The sequence below is a fragment of the Oncorhynchus masou genome, chromosome 21, assembly GCF_036934945.1.
Source record: "Oncorhynchus masou masou isolate Uvic2021 chromosome 21, UVic_Omas_1.1, whole genome shotgun sequence".
NCBI classification, from domain to species: domain Eukaryota; kingdom Metazoa; phylum Chordata; class Actinopteri; order Salmoniformes; family Salmonidae; genus Oncorhynchus; species Oncorhynchus masou.
Window position 1 is genome coordinate 12,821,680 of NC_088232.1, and position 24,736 is coordinate 12,846,415.

The following is a 24,736-nucleotide window of genomic DNA, read 5'->3' on the forward strand; positions in this document are numbered from 1 at the left end:
GATGAATGTGAAGTAGAAATTAGTTTAAATGTCCCTTTTAAGCAATTGAATAATCTTCAACCAAGAGAATACTGATTGGACTTTTTTAACTGAACCAAGTACAACTATTGGAATGCCAGACTGGAATATAGTAGTGAGACGTAGCTGTGTCTGATGGTTCAAAAAGATAGATGGATTTGGGCTCTGAGTGGCACAGCGGTCTAAGGCACTGCATCTCTGTGCTTGAGGCATCACTACAGACCCTGGTTCAATTCCAGGCTGTATCACAACTGTCCATGATTGGGAGTTCCATAGGGTTGCGCAAAATTGGCCCAGCGTCATCCGGGTTAGGGTTTGGCCGGGGCAGGCCGTCATTGTAAATGAGAATTTGTTTTTAACCAACTTGCCTAGTTAAATAAAATAAATATGATCCTGTTGTGAAATGCACCAAAGAATTTCTTAAAATGAACTATACAATGGCTGACTTGTGTGTTTTTGTCTCATGTACAACCCAGACTGTGGTTGAGGTGAAGAAGATGATTCTGGAAGGTCCCGACAGTACGCAGGTGGAGTCAGACGTTCAGATGTACCTGCTAGCGCTGAAGAACTCCCTGCTGCCCGAGGCCATTCCCCTGTTTTCCAAATATGCTGAGTCGGAGGTCGGAGCCTACTGCACCATCTCCCTCACAGCACTGCAGAGATACGACGTCGCCCTCATCACAGACGAGGTGAGGCCATTTGACGTCTAAATTCACAGAGGAAGTGCCGGATGCGGGAAGCTGGATTGCCATTCCCAGAGCCATATATTTAGATACATACAAAGGGTATATCGAAAGAAGAGATGTATGTGGTCACCTGCTGTAAAGTAACAAAATGTGGAAAAAGTCAAGGTGTCTGAATACTTTCCAAGTGCACTGTATATGTTGTTGTATGTACAGTGCATTCTGGAAGTATTCAGACCCCTTGACTTTTTTCACGTTTTGTTACTTGACAGCCTTATTCTAAAATGGATTCAATTGTTTTTCCCCCTCACCAATCTACACACAATACCTCATGATGACAAAGCAAAAACAGATTTTTAGAAATGTATTCAGACCCTTTACTCAGTACTTTGTTGAAGCACCTTTGGCAGTGATTACAGCCTCGTGTCTTCTTGGGTGTGACGCTACAAGCTTGGCACACCTGTATTTGGGGAGTTTCTCCCCTTCTCTGCAGATCCTCTCAATCTCTGTCAGCTTGGATGGGGAGCGTCATTGCACAGCTATTTTCAGGTCTCTCCAGAGATGTTCAAGTCCGAGCTCTGGCAGGGCCACTCAAGGACATTCAGAGACTTATCCTGAAGCCACTCCAGCATTGTCTTAGCTATGTGCTTAGGGTGGTTGTCCTGTTGGAAGGTGAACATTCACCCCCAGTCTGAGTTCCTGAGTGCTCTGGAGCAGGTTTTCACCAAGGATCTCTCTGTACTTTGCTCCATCCATCTTTACCTCGATCCTGACTAGCCTCCCAGTCCCTGCCGCTGAAAAACATCCCACAGCATGATGCTGCCACCACCATGCTTCACGTTAGGGGTGGTGTTAGATGGGTAATGAGCTGTGCCTGGTTGTCTCCAGACGTGACGCTTGGCATTCAGGCCAAAGAGTTCATTCTTGGTTTCATCAGACCAGAGAGTCCTTTAGGTGCCTATTTTCAAACTACAAGCGGGCTGTCGTGTGCCTTTTTACTGAGGATTGGCTTCCGTCTGGCCACTACCATAAAGGCCTTATTGGCGGAGAGTTGCAGAGATGGTTGTCCTCCTGGAAGGTTCTCCCATCTCCACAGAGGAACTCTAGAGCTATGTCAGAGTGACCATCGAGTTCTTGGTCACCTCCCTGACCAAGGCCCTTCTCGCCCAATTGATCAGTTTGGCCAGGCAGCCAGCTCTAGGAAGAGTCTTGGTGGTTCCAATCTTCTTCCATTTAAGAATGATGGAGGCCACTGGGTTCTTGGGGACCTTCAATGCTGCAGACATTTTTTGGTACCCTTCCCCAGATCTGTGTCTCAACACAATCCTTTCTTGGAGCTCTATGGACAATTCCTAGGCTAGGGTTTTGCTCTGACATGCACTGTCAATTGTGGGCCCTTATATAGACAGGTGTGTGCATTTCCAAATCATGTCCAATCAACTGAATTTACCACAGGTGGACTCTAATAAAGTTGCAGAAACATCTCAACTGTGTGTGTTTCTCTAACATGGAAATCAATGGAAACAGGATGCACCTGAGCTCAATTTCGTGTCTCATACCAAAGGGTCTGAATACTTAAGGTAAATAAGGTATTTCTGTTTTTTAATAAATGTGCAAACATTTCGAAAAACCTTTTTTCACTTTGTCATTATGGGGTATTGTGTGTAGATTTATTTGTTTAAAAAAAATCAATTTTAGAATAAGGCTGTAACGTAACAAAATGTGAAAGTCAAGTGGTCTGGGGTGTTTGTTTTTTTTACAATTCCTGACATTTTATCCTAGTAAAAATTCCCTGTTTAGGTAAGATAGGATCACCACTTTATGAATGTGTAATGTCAGAATAATAGTAGAGTGATTTTATTTCAGCTTTTATTTCTTTCATTCTTACATTACCTGTGGGTCAGAAGTTAACATACACTCAATTAGTATTTGGTAGCGTTGCCTTTAAATTGTTTCACTTGGGTCAAACGTTTCAGGTAGCCTTCCACAAGCTACCCACAATAAGCTGACAGAGCTGGTGTAACTGAGTCAGCTTTGTAGGCCTCCTTGCTCGCACACTCTGAGGTCAGGGCTTTGTGATGGACACTCCAATAACTTGACTTTGTTGTCCTGAAGCCATTATTCCACAACTTTGGAAGAATGCTTGGGGTCATTGTCCATTTGGAAGACACATTTGCGACCAAGCTTTATCTTCCTGACTGATGTCTTGAAATGTTGCTTCAATATATCCACATAATTTTCCTTCCTCATGATACCTTCTATTTTGGGAAGAACACCAGTCCCTCCTGCAGTAAAGCACCCCCACAACATGTTGCTGCCACCCCGTGATTCACGGTTGGGATGGTGTTCTTCGGCTTGCAGCCTCGCTCTTTTTCCTCCAAACATAACAATGGTCGTTATGGCCAAACAGTTCTATTTTTGTTTCATCAGACCACAGGACATTTGTACGATCTTTGTCCCCATGTGCAGTTGCAAACCGTAGTCTGGCTTTTTTATGGCAGTTTTGGAGCAATGGCTTCTTCCTTGCTGAGCGGCCTTTCAGGTTATGTCAATATAGGAGTCGTTTGACTGTGGATATAGATACTTTTGTACGTGTTTCCCCCAGCAGCATCTTCACAAGGTCCTTTGCTATTGTTCTGGGATTGATTTGTACTTTTCACACCAAAATACGTTCATCTCTAGGAGACAGAACACGTCTCCTTCGTGAGCGATTTGACGGCCGCGTGGTCCCATGGTGTTTATACTTGCGTACTATTGTTCGTACAGATGAACGTGGTACCTTCAGGCGTTTGGAAATTGCTCCCAAGGATGAACCAGACTTGTGGAGGTCTACATTTTTTTTTCCTGAAGTCTTTGCTGAATTATTTTGATTTTCCCATGATGTCAAGCAAAAAGGCACTGAGTTTGAAGGTAGGCCTTGAAATACATCCACAGGTACACCTCCAATAGGCTAATTGACATCATTTGAGTCACACAACCTTCTAAAGCCATGGCATCATTCTCTGGAATTTTCCAAGCTGTTTAAAGGCACGGTCAACTTAGTGTATGTAAACTTCTGACCCACTGGAATTGTGATACAGTGAATTATAAGTGAAAAAATCTGTCTGTACACAATTGCTGGAAAAATGTATTGGGTCATGTACAAAGTAGGTGTCCTAACCGACTTGCCGATACACAAAAAAATAAGGAATTTGTGGAGTGGTTGAAACGCTTAGGTTGGAGTCATTAAAACTATTTTTATGTAAACTTCCGACTTCAACTGTGTGTATATATATTTCAGGTGAAGCAGACGGTGAACCGAGTGTACCACCAGAACCGCCGGGTCTATGAGAAGAATGTGAGGGCAGCAGCTGCGGATGTGGTCTTCAGCAGCAACCCCTCTTACATGGAGGTGAAGAACATGCTCCTGTCCATCGGAAACCTGCCCAGAGAGTTGAACAAGTACATGCTTTCCAAGGTCAATGACATCCTCCACTTTGAAATGCCTGCCAGGTGGGTGATGGGATTTACATTTTGATTTGTAATTTCATTGGTGTTTTCATTTTATTCAGACAAACGGCACTAAATGAGTGGGAGACTAGAGGTGGGGCTGGGATTTGTACCCACACTGGGGTGGTTTATATGTGGTGCAGGCAGTGGTGTTACCTGCTACACCAGCAGGCACTGCTGTGCCAACTTAAATCGAAGGCAGACAAAGTAAAGTGAGCTCCAAAAGTATTGGGACAGTGACACATTTTGTTGTTTTGGCTCGGTACTCCAGCACTTTTGGATTTGAAATTATACATGAGGTAAAAGTGCAGACTGTCAGGCTTTAATTTAAGGGTATTTCCATCCGTATCAGTTGAACCGTCTTAGAAATTACAGCAATGTATGTAGTCCCCCCATTTTAGGGGACCTGTATACGAAACATCAAGAATAGCCTCCCCACCCCCACTTCACCCTCAGAATAGCCTCAATTCGTTGGGGCATTGTCTTTATAAGGTGTCAAAAGCGTGTCACTGGTTTGCTGGCCCATGTTGGACTCCAATGCTTCCCACAGTTGCTTCAAGTTGGCTGGATGTCCTTTGAGTGGTGGACCATTCTTGATACACATGGGAAACTGTTGAGGGTGAAAAACCCAGCAGCGTGCAGTTCTTAACACAAACCGGTGCGCCTGGCACCTACTAGCAGTCCGGTCTCGAGGCTACATATTGAGTGTCTCGGTCTTGTGTCGGATACATTTGCACTTGGTTTTGATTCGGTCTCAGACAGTGAGGACTTGTAATTTCTTGCCGGGACCAGCAGAGTAAAAAACTCATAATTATCAGCTTTAATGTAGTCAGCACATGAAACAGCTTTCTTGTAACATTATCTTAACAGCATTTATATCGATTATAGACGTGTTTGCGCAGTGGTGAACATATAGGCCTTAAGTGTGTGACAAGTTTGTTGTTCTGAAAGGACCGCAACCGTAATACCAGCTTGCTCATGTAGGAGAGTGCACTTTTTGTAAAACTCAAAGGGCCAGTGGTGTATCCCTACATCTGAATCCCTACTGATGCGTATCAAAGTAGTGTAGTGGAGGTATATGATTGATCAATTATGTAGTACAATCGAGAAATCATGCACAAAGGAGCTTCTGTGATGGTCCGGAGGGTGATGCAGGCTGCCCAACGCATCACCGGGGGCACACCTACAGCACCCAATATCACAGGAAGGCCAAAAAGATAATCAAGGACATCATCCACCCGAGCCACGGCCTGTTCACCCCGCTATCATCCAGAAGGCGAGGTCAGTTTAGGTGCATTAAAGCTGGGCCCAAGAGACTGAAAAACAGCTTCGATCTCAAGGCCATCAGACTGTTAAACAGCCATCACTAGCCGGCTACCACCCGGTTACTCAACCCTGCACCTTAGAGGCTGATGCCCTATATACACTACCGTTCAAAAGTTTGGGGTCACTTAGAAATGTTGTTGTTTTTGAAAGAGAACCACATTTATTTGTCCATTGCATTAACATCAAATTGATCAGAAATGCAGTGTAGACATTGTTAATGTTGAAAAGGACTATTGTAGCTGGAAACGGCAGATTTTGAATGGAATATCTACATGGGCGTACAGAGGCCCATTATCAGCAACCATCACTCCTGTGTTCCAATGGCATGTTGTGTTAGATAATCCAAGTTTATCATTTTAAAAGACGAATTGATCATTAGAAAACCCTTTTGCAATTATGTTAGCACAGCTGAAAACGGTTGTGCTGATTGAGAATAAAACTTGCCTTCTTTAGACTAGTTGAGTATCTGGAGCATCGGCATTTGTGGGTTCGATTTACAAGCTCAAAATGGACAGAAACAAAGCACTTTCTTCTGAAACTCGTCAGTCTATTCTTGCTCTGAGAAATGAAGGCTATTCCATGTGAGAAATTGCCAAGAAACTGAAGATCTCGGACACAGCTGCGTCCCTTCACAGAACAGCACAAATGGTCTCTAACCAGAATAGAAAGAGGAGTGGGAGGCCCTGGTGTACAACTGAGCAAGAGGACAAGTACATTAGTGTCTCGTTTGAGAAACAGATGCCTCACAAGTCGTCAACTTGCAACTTCATTAAATAGTACCCGCAAAACACCTGTCTCAAAGTCAACAGTGAAGAGGTGACTCCGGGATGCTGGCCTTCTAGGCAGAGTTGCAAAGAAAAAGCCATATCTCAGACTGGCCAATAAAAATAAAAGATTTAAGATGGGCCAAAGAACAGACACTGGACAGAGGAACTCTGCCTTGAAGGCACTCATGTAATTTTTTGGTGGCCATACACAGCTAGAAATGCAAGTGTTATTTTCTTAGCTTGTAAGAACTTAAGCGACCTATTATCCAATTAGCAAATTCACTCTAGCTCTCTGATTTCCAAGCACTTGTCTGAGTGTGCCAGAGCGCAGAAATGCTGATTTTAATTTACCAACGCGCAACACCCTCTGAATATGACCGGTGTCAGTAAACATAGTCAAAAAAATATAGTTAGGCAAAAAAAATATAGTTAGCCAAGAACAGTCTAGATAACAACATTTTAAACAGCCTATGGTCAGAGTGATGTGTTCTCTCATTTGTGCCTTTTTAAGTAGATAGCCAACTTTAGCCAGTTAGCTTGGTTGGGACAAGCATGCATTGGCAGCCAAGCTGCAGAAGGATGAGGATGCTATAATTCCCTATCGTTTATCAGTGCAAATTTGAGCGTTTATTTAATGTTGCTTCGTTAGATTTTAGCTCATCTTGTTCTCGCTAGTATTAGTTGTTGATCTTGTTGATGTGCATAACTGAGAGAGCCTTCCATTTCATGCTTGTTTGATCAATAGGACTGTGAAGTTTCTAAATGCACGAGGACTCCCGTGGTGTTTAAATATTTGCAGAAGTCTATTCCGGTGTATTTTGTGGCTTTTGACGTATGCATTCCAATGATCTAAACTTGCGCTGTTGCAACTGCCTGTAAACACACAGTGAATGATGGCAGGCCGGTATGGTAAATGACTTGTTTGTATAAAGGTATATGTACAGTTGAAGTTGGAAGTTTACATACACTTAGGTTGGTGTCATTGGAACTTGTTTTTCAACCACTCCACACATTTCTTGTTAACAAAGTATAGTTTTGGCAAGTCGGTTAGGACATCTACTTTGTGCATGACACGTCATTTTTTCAACAATTGTTAAGACAGATTATTTCACTTTTAATTCACTGTATCACAATTTCAGTGGGTCAGACGTTTATACACACTAAGATGACTGTGCCTTTTAAACTGCTTTGGAAATTCCAGAAAATTGTGATGGCTTTAGAAGCTTTTGATAGGCTAATTGACATCATTTGAGTCAATTGGAGGTGTACCTGTGGATGTATTTCAAGGCCTACCTTCAAACTTCAAGCTTGCAAGCCGAAGAACACCATCCCAACCGTGAAACATGGGGGTGACAGCAGCATGTTGTGGGGGTGCTTTGCTGCAGAAGGGACTGGTGCTCTTCTCAAAATAGATGGCATCATGATGGAGGAAAATTATGTGGATATATTGAAGCAACATTTCAAGACATCAGTCAGGAAGTTAAAGCTTGGTCGCAAATGGGTCTATCAAATGAACAATGACCCCAAGCATACTTCCAAATTTGAGGCAAAATGGCTTAAGGACAACAAAGTTAAGGTATTGATTGAGGTCACAAAGCCCTGACCTCAATCCTATAGAACATTTGTGGGCAGAACTGAAAAAGCCTGTGTGAGCAAGGAGGCCTGCAAACCTGACTCCGTTACACCAGCTCTGTCAGAAGGAATGGGACAAAATTCACCCAACTTATTGTGGGTAGCTTGTGGAAGGCTACCCGAAATGTTTGACCCAAGTGAAACAATTTAAAGGCAATGCCACCAAATACTAATTGAGTGTATGTAAACTTCTGACCCACTGGGAACGTGATGAAAGAAATAAAAGCTGAAATCATTCTCTATTATTTCACATTGTTAAAATAAAAGTGGTAATCCTAACTGACCTAAGACAGGGAATTCTTACAAGGATTAAATGTCAGGAATTGTGAAACTGAGTTTAAATATATTTGGCTGGATGTCAGAAGGTGAATTCACCAATTTGTAAGTCGCTCTGGATAAGAGCGTCTGCTAAATGACTTAAATGTAAATGTAAATGTGTACAGCAAGAAGGTGGAGACCACAATACATCACACAAAGCAGCCACCACTGTCAATAAGAGTGTCCATGATTGAGTCAGCTCTGATTTGGCTATAGCACAATGGTCTGTGTAGACCCTGGTCCTGGACAACACAGATGTTTTATTTACTGCAGTGTCTTAATTGTCCTAACCCACGGCCATTTTCCCACTCTCGTTTGCTATAGAATTTTCACAAATAACCGTGAAAATATCTAAGTGGTTGCTTGTCAGAAAATGTCAAACTAAAAGTTTAATTATTCCTGGGGGTGTATATAAACATATTTTAATAAGATTTCATGTTGATAAAATGCTGTCAGTTCCATTTTAAAGGCAACAATGTTTCATTCACACAAGTTATTTTCGAACTGCAAGTGTGCTTCAATAAAACTCACCATATGATGATAATTTGAAACGTCTTGTTCTTGAAAAAGGAGAAGCTGTAAGGGTCCTGTGTGTAGCTGGTGTAGAGTCAGACTCAGGACAGCAAATATGACTAATCAACGTACTTTTACTCAAAATGACAAATGTACAAAGTAACATCACGAGCACAGCGACGTGTGCGATGAGGAACTTGAAGCTTTCCACCTTCTCTACTGCGGTCCCATCGACACGGGTTCGGGCGTGCTCCCTCTGCTATTTCCTGAAGTCCACGATCAGCTCTTTCGTTTTGTTGAGGGGAGGTTATTTTCCTGGCACCACTCTGCCAGGGCCCGCACCTCCTCCCTGTAGGCTGTCTCGTCATTGATGGTTATCAGGCCTACTGCTGTTGTGTCATCTGCAAACTTGATGATTTGAGTTGGAGGCGTGCGTGGCCACTCAGTCATGTGTGAACAAGGAGTACAGGAGGGAGCTGAGCATGCACCCTTGTGTATTGAGGATCAGCAAGGTGGAGTCGTTTCCTACCTTCACCACCTGGGGGGTGGCCCGTCAGTAGGTCCAGGACCCAGTTGCACAGGGCGGGGTTCAGACCTAGGGACCCGAGCTTAATGATGAGCTTGGAGGGTACTATGGTGTTGAATGCTGAGCTATAGTCAATGAACAGCATTCTGACGTAGGTATTAGTCTTGTCCAGATGGGATAGGGCAGTGTGATGGTGATTTGCGTCTGTGGATCTATTGGAGCGGTAAGCAAATTGAAGTGGTTCAAGGGTGTCGGGTACGGTAGATGTGATATGATCCCTCTAGCCTTTCAAAGAACTTCATGATGACAGAAGTGAGTGCTACAGGGCGAAAGTCATTTAGCTCAGCTACCTTTGCGTTCCTAGGAACAGGAACAATGGTGGACATCTTGAAGCAAGTGGGGACAGCAGACTGGGATAGGGAGAGATTAAATATGTCCGTAATCACTCCAGCCAGCTGGTCTGTGCATGCTCTGAGGACGTGGCTAGGGAGGCCGTCTGGGCCGGCAGCCTTGCGAGGGTTAAAACGCTTAAATGTCTTACTCACATCGGCCATGGATAACAAGAGCCCACTGTCCACAGTCCTGCGTCAGTGGCACTGTATTATCCTCAAAAACAGCGAAGCGGGTGTTTAGCTTGTCTGGGAGCATGACGTCGGGGTGTCTGCGACGTGGCTGGTTTTCCCTTTGTAATCTGTGATTTGTCTGTAGACCCTGCCACATACGTCTCGTGTCTGAGCCGTTGAATTGCGACTCCACTTTGTCTCTGTACTGAGGTTTTGCCTGTTTGATTGCCTTATGGAGGGAATAACTACACGGTTTGTTTTCAACCATATTCCCAGTCACCGTGCCATGGTTAAATGCAGTGGTTTGCGCTTTCAGTTTTGTGCTAATGCTGCCATTCATCCACGGTTTCTGGTTTTAATAGACACCGTGGGAGCAACATCCCCTATACACTTCCTGATGAACTCAGTCACTGTGTCTGTGTACATTACATTTACATTTAAGTCATTTAGCAGACGCTCTTATCCAGAGCGACTTACAAATTGGTCCTGTGTGTAGCTGGTGTGTAAACGTCAATGTTATTCTCTGAGGCTACCCGGAACATATCCCAGTCCACGTGATCAAAACAATCTTGATGAATGGATTCCGATTGGTCGGAGCTGTGTTGAATAGACCTTAGCACGGGTACTTCCTCTGAGTTTCTGCCTATAGGAGGGAGGAGCAAAATGGAGTCGTGATCTGATTTGGCGGGGGAGGGCCTTGTAGGCACCTTAAAAGCGAGTAGCCTTTGTTGTTTTTTTTCTAAGCGAGTACTACAGTCAATTTGTTGATAGAACTTCGATAGCGTTTTCCTCATTTGTATTGTTAAAATCCTCAGCAACAATAAATGCTGCTTCAGAATATGTGGTTTCCTTGCCATGGTTAAATGTTTGCAGTTTGCATAAAGTCCAGTGTAATTCCTTGAGGGCCATTGTGGTATCTGCTTGAGGGGGAATACACACGGCTGTGACTAACCTAAAATAATTGATTTGGAAGATGATTGATTCTTTGTACTAACTCATAAACTTGGGATAGGGTTAATTATCAGGTATCCTATTGAAATATTGAGTGCTTTGGTTTAGAGGGTCTACACCAGAAGTTAAGTTAATTAATCTGTAGGAGGAAAGTAAATAGTGTGTGCAATTTAAGCTTGGAATGTGCTGAGTGCAGGGAAAGCAATCACGTGGCAGGCATTGATAAGGGGAGAGCGACATGGATTACTGATGAAGAGAGTTGAGGTCAAGTTAAGTTGGAAATAATATTTTTTTGACGTATTACTTAGTTTCCTGCCAAGCAGTAAAGATACAATGTTTGTTCAGATGTTTTGGGGGAGACTCCGCCTCGGATAAAGGGTTAAATATCAGCGCTTGTGTGAACAGTGTCTTTGTCTAATGCAGCTGTATTCATCCTCTGAGAAGAATAAACTTGGTTTAAGCTTTCATAGAGTCCGTTGAGATTTTACTCTGACAATTACAGGTAATAGGTAAGGTAATACAGTCAGTATTTTCTTGTGAGGTATTCTAGGTCCGGTGACTGAAGGACTTTCTGTATGTTACCACAATCACACCATGAGTAGTTAATCATGAAACATACACCCCCGCCTTTCTTCTTCCCAGAGAGTTCTTTATTCCTGTCTGCGCGATGAACTGAGAATCCTGTTGGCTGTATGGACGGGGACAGTATATCCCGAGAGAGCCATGTTTCCATGAAACAGAGTATGTTACAGTCCCTGATGTCTCTCTGGAAGGAGATCCTCACCCTGAGCTCGTCTACTTTATTTTCCAGAGACTGAACATTAGCAAGTAATATACTTGGAAGCGGTGGAAGGTGTGCCCACCACCTGAGTCGGACTAGAATTCCACTCCGAATACCTTCTTCTCCGCTGGCGGCGTCTTGGAGCGGAATCTGGGATAAGTTCAATAGCCCTGGGGGGTACAAAAAAGGATCCAATTCTTCTGATGGCATAGCCAATGGCTGACTTGGCAAGCTAGCGTTATCTCGCCAGAGACCAGCAAAAATACTGATTGGGTCTTTTTTTCTCTTCAGTGTTGACCCTTTCCAACAAAAACTGAAAACATTAAATCAGAACATCATTGAAAATAATATAATTAACGTTATTATATTATTATAATCATTATTTTAAAATCCTTAGCCTTTCTCTGACGGCGTAGAAGGCCTATTGTTCCCCACAGTGTTTGGTGGCTCTATTTTCCCCAGCATGCATTTTTTCACTATTCTGAAATTCTAAAGAATCCATATGTTGTTCTGAAATAGGAACACACACATACTGGACATTTTGAACCCTTATGGTGATGATTTGACAAAATTACAATCATGGTCTTGACCTTGTCTCAGACCCCTTGTCACTCTCTCGGTATTGTCTGTCTCCCCTCGGTTTTGACTCGGACTCAATTTGCTCCGGAATTGGTCTTGAATCATTCTCGCTTTAGGTGGTCTCGAATACAACACTGCCTACCATACCCCGTTCAAAGACACTTAAATAATTTGCCTATTACCCTCTGAATGACACATATACACAATCCATGCCTCAAAGGTTAAATAATATTTTTTAAGCCGTCTCCTCCTCCCCTTCATCTACACCGATTTTTAACAAGTGACATCAATAAAGGATCATAGCTTTACCCTGGATTCACCTGGTCCGTCTGTCATGAAAAGAGCAGGTGTTCATCATGTTTTGTACACTCTGTATATGTGTATTGAAGCTGTCAAAAGTTGAGAGTTTGGTCCTGAATTCCTGTCACGAATGGTCCACCACCCAAAGGACATCCAGCCAACTTGACACAACTATGGGAGGCATTGGAGTCAACATGGCCAGTATTTGGTCCCATATTCCTAGCACACAATGATTTCATCAACGTTGTGACTCTACAAACATGTAGGATGCATTTGTTTGTTTTGGTTGTGTTTCATATTATTTTGTGCCCAATAAAATACATTATTTACTAATAATTTCTGTCATTTTGAAGTCACTTTTAAATAAGAATAGAATATGTTTCTAAACAGGTCTACAAGAATGTAGATTCTAGTGTGATTATGGATAATCCTGACTGAATCGTGAATATGATGAGTGAGTTAGAAAGTTATAGACACCTATCATACCCCCAAGACAACCTCTCACCATTACAATAACAGGGGAGGTTAGCATTTTGAGAATGTATGATATTTATGCCTCTAACTTTCTCACTCATTACAATTCATTCAGGATTATCCGTAATCATGGCAGCATCCACATTAATGTAGAAGTGTTTTAAAAACATTACATTCTTATTTCCAATAAAAGTTACTCCAAATTGAAATACTTAATTATTTACCATTTGTTTCTATTGGTCGCTACAATTTCCAGCAAAATACTACGGCAAGCCATGAAGGACATGATCTCCCACAACTATGACCGCTTCTCCAAGGTTGGGTCATCCTCTGCTTTCTCTGGCTTCATGGCACGTAAGTAGCCCCCCCCACACACACATTTCTCCTGTTCAATTTAAATGAAAAACTATTTCCGCATGAAGGAATTTGAGTCCATTTGAAAGAATAATCGATACAGCTACAGTGGTTGCTCCACTAAAAGTTTTGCGATTATGCTGCGGTACTTAGAGGTAATTTGTGGTACGCTACCCTGTGCCACCACTTCATTACTCCAGACCAGCGCAAGGGAGAGTTAGAACACTGATTATGCTTTTGGGTCCTACTGTGTCCCTGACAATGAATGGGCGACATAAAACTAAATAGAAGGTTCAAGGCACGAGGACAGGGGGGCACGGAATGTGCCTGCAGAGCTGTGCACAGAAGACGGACCTAGCCCATGAGGAAGGAGGAGTGGGGGTGGACCCCCACCACACTGGGTAGCACAGAGCAACACTTTTTAAGGGGCATTGCACTAATAATGGCGCTGACTAGGGAAACATTCCCACTGTTCTTAGTGCCAGTCTGCACGTTCAAACTAAAACGATGTAACTAATGGCATATTTATGCTTCCAGCTAGGAAAATGTCATGGCTTTAGAAGCCTCTGATAGGCATCATTTGAGTCAATTGGAGGTGGCCAGAAGAGAATGACACAAATATTAATTTTCACAAAGTCTGCTGCCTCAGTTTGTATGATGGCAATTTGCATATACTCCAGAATGTTATGAAGAGTGATCAGATGAATTTCAATTAATTGCAAAGTCCCTCTATGCCATGCAAATGAACTATTATCTTTCTGAAGGCACTGTAAATATAATATACTTTGTGGATGGGTACTCCCGCAGTGCAAAAAGCCTTGATGCAGGTTTGAAACCCGTGCCAGCTGCGACCGGGAGACCCATGATGTGGCTTTGGTTTAAATTTATACTCCCCCAATCCTCTATATGTAATTATTGGCGGAGAGTCACGTCATATTTTTTGATATACTGTAGGCATACCGTAGGCGACATGAGTCTCACTAGTGTTAATTAATGTGCTGTTAAAAGTGGTGTAGGTCTTGTTTTTTTAAGAGCATATTGAAGTTAGAAGCAATAGGATTTGAAGCAAAAGCCTACAACTATTTTAGCACCATTTCGCGCTGCTCTGAGACAAGCATGGGGACTGATCTTGAGGTTTTTATTTTGACTGAATCTCTGTTTGGGTATTAGTTAGACAACAATTAGGGTGTAGAAATGTTATGCTCTTAGTGTAACCTTTATTTAACTAGGCAAGTCGGTTAAGAACATTCTTATTTACAAGGACAGCCTGCTCCTTCCTCCCCATCTGGGAATTGAACCTCGGTCTCCCGCGTACCCGGACGACACAGGGATTCTTTAGCTAAATAGCCAAATACTGTAGCCTACTCCCAACCGTCACGTTGTACAACGCCATATTTTCTGTTCCATCCTAACAGAAACTCAGTTTTTTTTTCTTTTTTTTTTCTTGGAATAGAAACACAATAATATTAATCAAATTAATTAATACAATTTATTAATCAGTCCCATATACTATGTTAATACAAAAAAGGTTTTAATTTCTCTTGTACAGCCACTATTGAAGGCTATCAAATGGTTCTCAAAGATGCTCTCTGGTGGTCAAACTAGCACTAACTAGCATTAATGGTACTCGTGGTTGGCACTTAAATAACGTACCATAGAATTCTGTGGCACCATGTAAGCTGTGCTGCAGTACGCAGCAACTTTTAAAGGAGGAACCACTGTATGTCATATAGTCAGAGTTGATTAGTCATTGCTGCCATGAGGCACCGTCACAGGCTCTGTTTTAATTACTGTATTATTATTATGTTTATAACTAAGTCAACTTCCTGCAGGTACCGCTGATGCCACTACCACCTACAGTCTGGACATTCTGTACTCTGGCTCGGGGGTCCTCAGGAGGAGCAACATGAACATCTACGGAGCCAGTAACGGCGCCATGCTACATGGCCTCCAGGTAAAGAGAATGAATTGGTGAATTGATAATGAAGAAATTATTATATTTACAGTGCCTTCAGAAAGTATTCTAGGGTTCGCACAAGGTGCTTGAGGAGCTTAAAGTACTTGAATTTGGCACTCTGAAATTCAAGTACTGGAATACCTTAAGTCAGACATTTTCTCAAGTTGCTAGTTGAAAATACTTGAATTAAAATAAGAGAACAGAAAATGATCAAATATGTCAATATGAAAAATATTAGGAAAATGTGATCTAATTTCAAGGCAAGTTTTATTTCCTCATGTATTTCGCTCTCTGTTTGCCAGGCAAGCTCACTCATTCCACCCACACTGGTGCTAGGCAGGTACAGAACTGACTGATTAGGCGCCGCCAAACGTCAATTTGATAGCTAAAATGCAAGGCAAATGTAGACTTAATCCTTCCTGACAGGATATTGATATTTATAAATGGGGTTTGCCAGACCCAACCAGGGATGTAGTAGAGAGTAAATGCAATTTACGCACCTTTTTATTTGTGAAATTGCATTTACCCCCTTATCATTGCGTTCCAAGAATTGATCAACGCTCAGGAGACTTCTTGATCTGAGTTCTAATCACGCCTACCTCTACGAACGAGTGCAATCTTGAGTAATTCATGTATTCTCGTTATGTTCTCCTGCTCCCCCAGAATTGGCTTGTTAGCAGCGCATTCATTCACTACTCTGTCCAGCGGGAAACTCCGCCCATGACTGAGAAAGGTGAAACGAACTAGCTCAGTAGAGACCTACAGTAGCAAGTGGCAGAGAGACACCGCTGACAGTGGGAATTTTTTTTATCATTCCTTGACTCCTGCCGTGTCAACAGACATCCCCCAAACAAAAACCACCTAACTCTTTGAGAATGAGTGTAGAACTGGCAAATAGTCACAGATATTTCAGTAAGCTAGGTATCTCAAGGGCTGGATATTAGCCAGGTAGCTAGCTATAACTGTACTGAACAAAAATATAAACGCAACAATTTCAACAATTTTATTGAGTTACAGTTCGTATAAGGAAATCAGTCAATTGAAATGCATTCCTTAGGCTCTAATCTAGATTTCACTTGAGTGTGCAGGTGGCTTTATTACAGACAGAAATGTGGAGGTCCTGGGATGGCGTGGTTAATTGTGGTATTACCCTGGTATTCACACCCTTGACTTTTTCCAAATGTTTTGTTACTAAGTGGGATTAATATTGATTTAATTGTCTTTTTTTGTCAACGATCTACACAAAATACTCTGTCAAAGTGGGAACAAAAATTCTAGCATTTTATTTATATATATTCCCGAAAATCATAATGTTTAATGTCTACTTTTACATTTGGCCTTTTAGGTGTTTTAGGTTATTGTCCAGCTGAAAGGTGAATTTATCTTCATCTGTCTGGTGGAAATCAGACTGAACCAAGTTTTCCTCTAGGATTTCACATGTGCTTAGCTCCGTTCTGTTTCTTTTCTATCCTGAAAAACTCCCCAGTCCTTAGCATTCCATAACATGATGCAGCCACCACTATGCTTGAAAATATGAGGAGTGGTACTCTGTTATGTTTGGGTCTAATCCAATACAACACATAACACTTTGTATTCAGAACCAAAAGGGCATTGCTTTGCCACATTTTTTGCAGTATTGCTTTAGTGCCTTTTTTCAAACAGTATGCATGTTTTGTAATATTTTTATTCTGTACAGGCTTGCTTCCTTGTCAATTAGGTTAGTATTATGGAGTAACTACAATGTTGGTGATCCATCCACAGCTTTCTCCTATCACAGCCATTAATCTTTGCAACTGTTTTAAAGTCACTGTTGGCCTCATGGTGAAATCCCTGAGCGGTTTCCTTCCTCTCTGGCAACATGGTTAGGAAGGATGCCTGTATATTTGTAGTGACTGGGTGTATTGATACACCATCTAAAGTGTAATTAATGACTTCACTACATTCTCAAAGGGATATTTAATGTCTACTTCTACCAATAGGGGCTCTACTCTGTGGGGCATTGGAAAACCTCCTCTTTGTGGTTTAATCTGTGTTTTGAAATGCACTGCTCAACTGAGGGACCATACAATTATCTGTATGTGTGGGGTACAGAGATGAGGTAGTCATTCAAAAATCATGTTTAACACTATTATTGCACTCAGAATAGATCCATATAACTTATTATGACTTGTTAAACACATTTTTACTCCTGAACTTATTTAGACCCACCATAACAAAGGGATTGAATACTTATTGACTCAAGACATTTCTGCTTTTAATTTGTGAAAATAATATATATATGTATTTGTTTTTTAAATCAGGCTTTAGCACAACAAGATGTGGAAAATGTCAAGAAGTGTGAATACTTTGAAGGCACTATGTCACTATCATTGTGTCATTATATTCTATGTCATTTATCAGAAACGTTTATCCAAAGCGATTTTCTGTTATAGGGTTTTACCTCGATCATTTTAATATTATACAGTGGGTATCAAAAGTATTCTAATTTTGTTGCGTTCCAAGGGTGGTCTTTTTTTTGTCATTGACCTAAGTTAAATACTCTGTCGAAGTCAAAATAATATTTTATTATTATAAAAACGTAATAACGAACATAGTCGTTGCATAAGTATTCACCCACTTTGTTTATGCAAGCCTAAATTAGCTCAGGAGTCAAATTTGTCTTAACAAATCACAAAAAGTTACATTGAATCACTTGTGTGAAATAATAGCGGTTGACATTTTTACAGCACCTGTAAGATCCTTCAGTCAAGTATTGAATTTCAAGCACAGATTACAAAGACCAGGGAGCTTTTCGAAAGCCTAATAAACAAGGGCAGTGATCGGTAGAGGAGTAACAATGTCAAATCAGACATTAAATATCTCTAAGCATGGTCAAGTTAATAATTATGCTGTGGATGATGTATTAAACCACCCAGACATATCAGAGATACAGTCATCCTTCTGAACTGAGCTGCAGGATCGGAAGGAATCTGCTCAGGGGTGTCACTATGAAGCCATTGGCAATTTTAGAATAGCTACGGAGAATAGCTAGTTCAATGAATGTGATGGGGGGGGGGGGGAGAAATGTAGGATGGATCAACAACATTGAAGTGACTCCACAATAATGACCTAAATGAATGGAAAGAAGATTAAAAAGATACACAATAAAAATATTCCCAAACATGCATCCTGTATGCAACAAGGCACTAAATTAATACTGAAAGGAAAAATGCAAAGGAATACACTTTTTTTCGCCTAAATGCAAAGCTTTAATGTATGGGGAAAATCGAACACAACACATCACTGAGTAACTGACTCCTGATTTTCAAGTACGGTGGTGGCTGCATCATGGTATGCTTGACATCTGCAAAGACTGGGGAGTTTTTCAGGATAAAATGAAAAGAGATAGAGCTAAGGACAGGCAAAAGCCTAGAGGAAAACCTGCTTCAGTCTGCTTTACACCAGACACTGCATAAGGAATTTGCCTTTCAGCGGGACAATAACCTACAACACAAGGCCAAATCTACATTGGAGTTGCTTACCAAGAAGACAGTGAATGTTCCTGAGGGCCAAGTTACAGTTTTGACTTGAATCTGCTTGAAAATCTTTGTCAAGACTTGAAAATTACTGTCTAGCCATGCTCCCCAACATCTTGACAGAGCTTGAATAATTGTTAAAAGAATAATGGGCGAATATTGGTGTACAAAGCTCTTCGAGACTAACAGCTGTCATTGCTGTCAAAGGAGTGATTATAACATGTATTGACTCGGGGGTGAATCTTTTTCTAATCATGGAACATAAGTGTTTTAATATTCAAATAATCTGTAACACGTGTTACTGTTTTCTGTAGATCATTGACCAAAAATGACAATGAAATCTTTTGTAACACAATAAAATGTGAAGAAATCCAAGGGGGGTGAATACTTATGATACCCACTGTATATGTAGTCATGTAGAAGAGCAGAAGCGAAGATCTTGCATGCTCTTGGGATAAGTTTGCCCTAGGTACAGCTTATTTTATTGGGAAAAATGCCAAACTGACCCAAGATCAGTGTTTAGGGGAAACTCCACCTTACACTGACTTGCTGCACTCAACTAAGGAAGGTGGACCAACCAGCATTGCCGACTTGTTGACACTTAGATTCTGATTGCCATATTTTATCTCTCGCTGTCCAGGTGGCGATTGAGGCGCAAGGCATGGAGTCCCTGATTGCGGCCAAGCCGGACGAAGGCGAGGAGGACCTGGAGTCCTTCGCTGGGATGTCGGCCCTACTCTTCGACGTCCAGCTGCGGCCTGTGACCTTCTTCAAGGGTTACAGTGACCTCATGTCCAAGATGTTCTCCATGTCCGGCGAGCCCATGAACGTCGTAAAGGGCTTGATCCTGCTCACTGACCACTCCCAGGTTGGCACTCTTAAATCAATGAATCAGTCAGTCAATCCATCAAACAATCAGTCAATCAAACTTTATTTAAAATGTATTTTAATAAATCACAACACACAAATTAACTTTGAGTTCATTCAACTTGTTCTTCTGTATCATATACAGTCACTGATACCTCCTGACATTTTTTTACAAATTTCTTCATATAGACTATTATAGGTGTCGGTATCTGCCTAGGCCCCATTTTAGTTGTCTGCCTTTTTCAGCCACTTGGTTTCAAACCTCTCTGACACTAGCACTCACTGGCCCGGCTGGGCAAGCGGCTATTGTGCTTTCACTCCTGTTTTCTCTCTTCTCCTACATCATTTCAGGTCATCCAGCTTCAGTCTGGGCTGAAGGCCAATGCCGAGTTCCAGGGTGGTTTGGCCATCGACATCTCAGGAGGCATGGAGGTCAGCCTGTGGTACAGGGAGTCAAAGACCAGCGTCAACAACAAGTAGGGAACCTGGGTTCAATAGTGATGGGCAGAATGCAACCAAAAACACTTTCAGTTGGAGCATTCTTCTCAAATGTTGCCAGCTGAATGGATTTAGTCATGCTTATTGTTGGATAATTTGGAATAATCATCTTTTGGTGGGCTCAGATTAGAGAAAAAGGCCAAGATTCAATCCAATGCGTTTTTATGGAATAGGTCACTATACTTGACTTTTAAAGTGATGTTATGCTTAAGTCTACATGTGCAGCATTTACAAACTCAATGGGTAATACATGATTGACAGATTGACGTTAACTGCACAATCTAAAAATGACACCTGATTAATTTCATCCAATGATTCATAGAGCAAGCTCGCGTCTGGCTACGTGACTATTCTTGTCTCCGTGACTATTCTTGTCTCCATCAGATATATGTGAAGGTGACATCATTTCATTCAGCACTAGATTAGAGTAGTTGACTGACTGACGCTTGCTGTCAATTCAAACACAATGGCCAGAAAACATCATCGGTCCAGTAGATAAATATATGACATAATCCAGTGATGGAACTGTAAAGCGCCTATCTAGATTCTAAGACTTTACAGGAATCAGGGACCGTATTCTTAAGGGGCCCGATTTCAGATTTAGTACATACAAGCCTTTCCTACGCACGTCTCAGAAGTTTGTATTCAGACTTACCTTATGCAGGTGCGTAGCGGGCTTTGCAGGCGTGGTTCCCTTTTTGAGCTCTGAATACATTTCAATTCAACTGCTGAAAACCCCCCCACTTGCTGGCCAACAGATTTTCTCATGGAGTTTTCATTCTATAGGGTTTTCAGTACATTTATCTAAAGCCATCCCTTTAAATTTGGTGTACCTTTTTTTTAAATTAGAATTTTCTCTACAGACTCAGTAGAATGTATGGAGACAACGGTTCAGAATATTAGGGATCAATGCAATATAAATCGACTCTGTAGGTTTGGACCTATACTGTCATTTGCGCAGAAGCCTTCAAGTTTAAGCCCAGCATTTCATCAACTTCACTGTGGAAAAGGTGATATGTTGGTATACTTCAGTTTGCTGCCATATGACTTGTTTTGTATTTGTCTCCAGCGTACATAAGGTAAAATAGATCTAAAACTATTGTGATTGATTGATATTTACAATTCCCTTATCCAAAAGGTTTACTCATTTACCTAGCACTTACCATTTTTTTTGTAAATTACAGTGCATAGAGAATGGTGTTACTACTTTTGTTAAAAAAAAACAAAGTAGATGTTCCACATGGAACCGACAGATTCCTGGACCTTATTCATCATTTCATTGCGCATAAAGATGGTGGAATTATGAGGGAGTGAAGGTCAGAATACAGTGTATCTGTAGACACACCTCCACCACACCATCTTCATTTCTTTGATCTCCACCCCAAACGAATGGCGCGTGAATAGCATGCTATCAGACTAGGATCAGGTTTCCCCTGTCCATGCTGTAATCTTATTCAAAAAGGCAAAACTGATCCAAGATCAGCAATCCTACTATGAGACATTTAATTCCAGTGCTTGCATCACCTATTTGAGGCTAGTGGTCTTGACAATGTCAAGTTGTTTTGTCTTGTAAAAAATGTTATCCAAGAAGTGATTTGGTTGGTCTGATCTTAGTGCCATTGGGATTGTTCCTCCAAATATACTAGTTGAAGACATTAAGGTTGCTCGATTCATGACTTCCTAGAGTTGGAACGCTGATCTGGATACTGTAGATAGACTTTCCTGGTCTTTGTTTCGCGATGGCATTTTAGGTGGCATTCTGTGTCGGCTCAAAGTCAACAAGGGGAATGGCAGAGGCAGGTGTATGGATCCTCTCCTCTGATAATAGACCAGCAGGCTATCTATAGGAGCAGAACAAACCCAAGTGAGCAGAACAAACCCATGTGACATCTAGGCCAAAGGCATGCTTCCACAGAGAGACGTACAGGTTTTTCAGACGGCTTGGCAGTGGCCATTTTGAGATTTCAAGCAGAGAAATACGACGATAGCGGTTTCATATTCAGACATTCTCAAGTTTGTAAGAGATTTTTGTCACCCCTGTTAATTGTCTGAGTTAAAAGGCATCTTACTGGTCAAAGGCTAGCCAAATGCAAATGTATCTTTATTTGAGAAAAAACACATTGTTCTCATCTACCCATTTTTATTTGTCATCTGTAATTGTCTATTTGCAGGGGAGCCATGGTGGTGACCGGGAATGTGACCGTGGACATGGACTTTGTGCGCACTGGGATGGAAGTGAGCTTTGAGACAGAGGCGTCTCTAGACTTTATCACCACGGTCCAGTTCTCGGAGTACCCCTTCCTGGTGTGCATGCAGATGGACAAGACCACCTTCCCCTTCAGGTAGGCCAGGGCTAAGACCAATTGCAGCCTAGTGAATTCTACATTGTATTTTCAGTGAATTAGGAATGAGAAAATGGCTCATAATTCCACCTGTACAGTCTCTGATTACATAGTTCATGAATTGACATTGTCCATTATTGCAGTGAGTTCCTAACAAAATACGAGAGCCTGCCATCAGGGAAGAGCTACGTGTCGCGCAGGGGCCACAAGCAGCTGTTGCCTGGCTCGGAGTTCCCTCTCCACCAGGAGAATTCCAACATGTGCAAGAGGGTGTTTGACTCAGACTGGTAGTCTTCTCCGTGTTTATCCATCGGTAAGAAGATGGAAGATATTTTGCAGAGTGTAGAGAGTTATGGCCCAACAATCCTATTTTGTTATTACGTCATAGTGTAAACAGTGTGTTGTATGAGGCGGATAAATGGATGCTAGCTAGCTAAGATATGACCATTTGTAAAATGGCAAAAGTGAACTGTCTTGTGCCTCTTTTGTTGATCTGATTGGAAATTGCATACATTTATTTAATCGCTTACATCAGAGTTCTGTTTACTGCAAAATCGCTAACTAGCGGCTAACTTGCTAGCTGTTTACTACTATTTATCTCCCTTTCGATCTCCACAATGCATTTAGTGTGACAATAGTGTAATAGGGTTATTCTTCCAATGAGTCCTACTTGACATTCTAGCTGAAGAGTTATTTATTATTATTTTTTAAATGTTAAAGCTTTCCAGGAACACCTACTGTATCACACCACATGCATGTTTACATTCTTAATTCAACGTTTTATTTCAAATCAGGAATTTCTTTGGTGCCTTTTTATGAATTTGTTTGCATATCTATTTATATGGGTATATGAGTGTCATATTCTCAATATAGCTAAGTGATACAACACAATATTCACCTATGTAAATATGGTACATATCATTGGGTGAGCTGATGCTGTGGTTGAATTTACTGGCATTTACATAAATGCTCACATTACAGTTTCTAGATTGTTTGTTTAATTGAAGACATGGATGTGGTTTCCAAGACTGCAAAGATTGAATTACAGTTAAGTCATTGCGTAACAATGTAAAATAATGTTTACAGTACTTAATTCACTCTGTAGCTAGCTTGAAGGAGCTGTTACATGAGACCAGATAACACAGGGTTAATTTATTGAATTCATTTCTATGATTTTTAACTTCTGGATGTTAAACATGTATATCAACAGGAAAGTGTCTGATTAATTTATTTACACATTTGTAATTGATCCTATTTAGATAATTGTGTCCCATATGAAATGTGACTTGATATTATAATTATTACATTAAGCCTTTGATATATTTTTTTGTACCATAGTTTGAGATCAGTTTGTTAGGGTTTGTACTTGACCAACAACAACAGAGTGTACTGGAACCACTATGTTCCATTGCAGTGCTTTTCTGGCATTACACTAGTGTGCAGGTGTAAGATTATTTTCAATAAAGCTATGAAAACCAGAATGGAAATTGTATGTCTTTTGACCTTTCCCACTAACATTACTGACCTGTACATGGCCATTCTGCCCACTTGGATAAGCTATCAGAACAATGGTTTACCTGAATTTTTAGATGATTATGATGATAATGATAATAGATTTCCTGTGTTGCTTGTTCAGTTTGACCATTTTAACGCATGCCAATCATAGTAGAAAGGTATGGGAAGAAGTACAGTACATTTAAGGGATATTTACAGATAGTGCCTTCAGAAAGTATTCATACCCCTAGATTTATTCCACATTTTGTTGTGTTACAGCCTGAATTAAGAATAGATTAAATAATTTGTTTTCTCAACCATCTACAGACAACACCCTATAATGACAAAGTGAAAACATGTTTTAATTTTTTTTTTGCAAATGTATTGAAAATGAAATACAGGATTATGTATGTATTCAAGCCCCTTTGTTATAACACTTCAAATTGAGCTCCGGTGCATCCAATTTCCTTTGATCATCCTTGATATGACTCCACAACTTGATCGGAGCCCACCTTTGGCCAATTCAGTTGTTTGGACATTATAAAGAAAGAAACTCACCTGTCTATAACAATTAACAGTGCATGTCAGAGCAGAAACCGTACCATGAAGTCCAAGGAACTGTCTGTAGATCTGCAAGATGTTAGAATTGTGATGAGGCATATAGCTGGGGTAGAAAACCATTTCTAGAGGTTCCAAAAGCACAGTGGTCTCCGTCATTGACAAATTGAAAAAGTATGGAACTACCCAGACTCTGCTTTGAGCTTTCCGTCCGACCAAGCTGAGCAACCG

General features: G+C 41.2%; 1 protein-coding gene across 1 annotated transcript in view; it reads left to right on the plus strand.

Annotated features, from left to right (window-relative positions):
- The window catches only part of LOC135507820 (microsomal triglyceride transfer protein-like), a 39,469-nt gene extending 15,535 nt beyond the window's left edge, over positions 1–23,934 (plus strand). The window contains exons 10-17 of the mRNA XM_064927499.1: positions 495–707; positions 3,982–4,193; positions 13,177–13,274; positions 15,107–15,228; positions 19,387–19,614; positions 19,965–20,089; positions 22,283–22,453; positions 22,597–23,934. Of these exons, the coding sequence (XP_064783571.1) occupies positions 495–707; positions 3,982–4,193; positions 13,177–13,274; positions 15,107–15,228; positions 19,387–19,614; positions 19,965–20,089; positions 22,283–22,453; positions 22,597–22,744 (1,317 nt within the window). The 3' untranslated portion in view covers positions 22,745–23,934. The remainder of the gene's footprint in view (positions 1–494; positions 708–3,981; positions 4,194–13,176; positions 13,275–15,106; positions 15,229–19,386; positions 19,615–19,964; positions 20,090–22,282; positions 22,454–22,596) is intronic.
- The last annotated feature ends 802 nt before the right edge of the window (positions 23,935–24,736 follow it).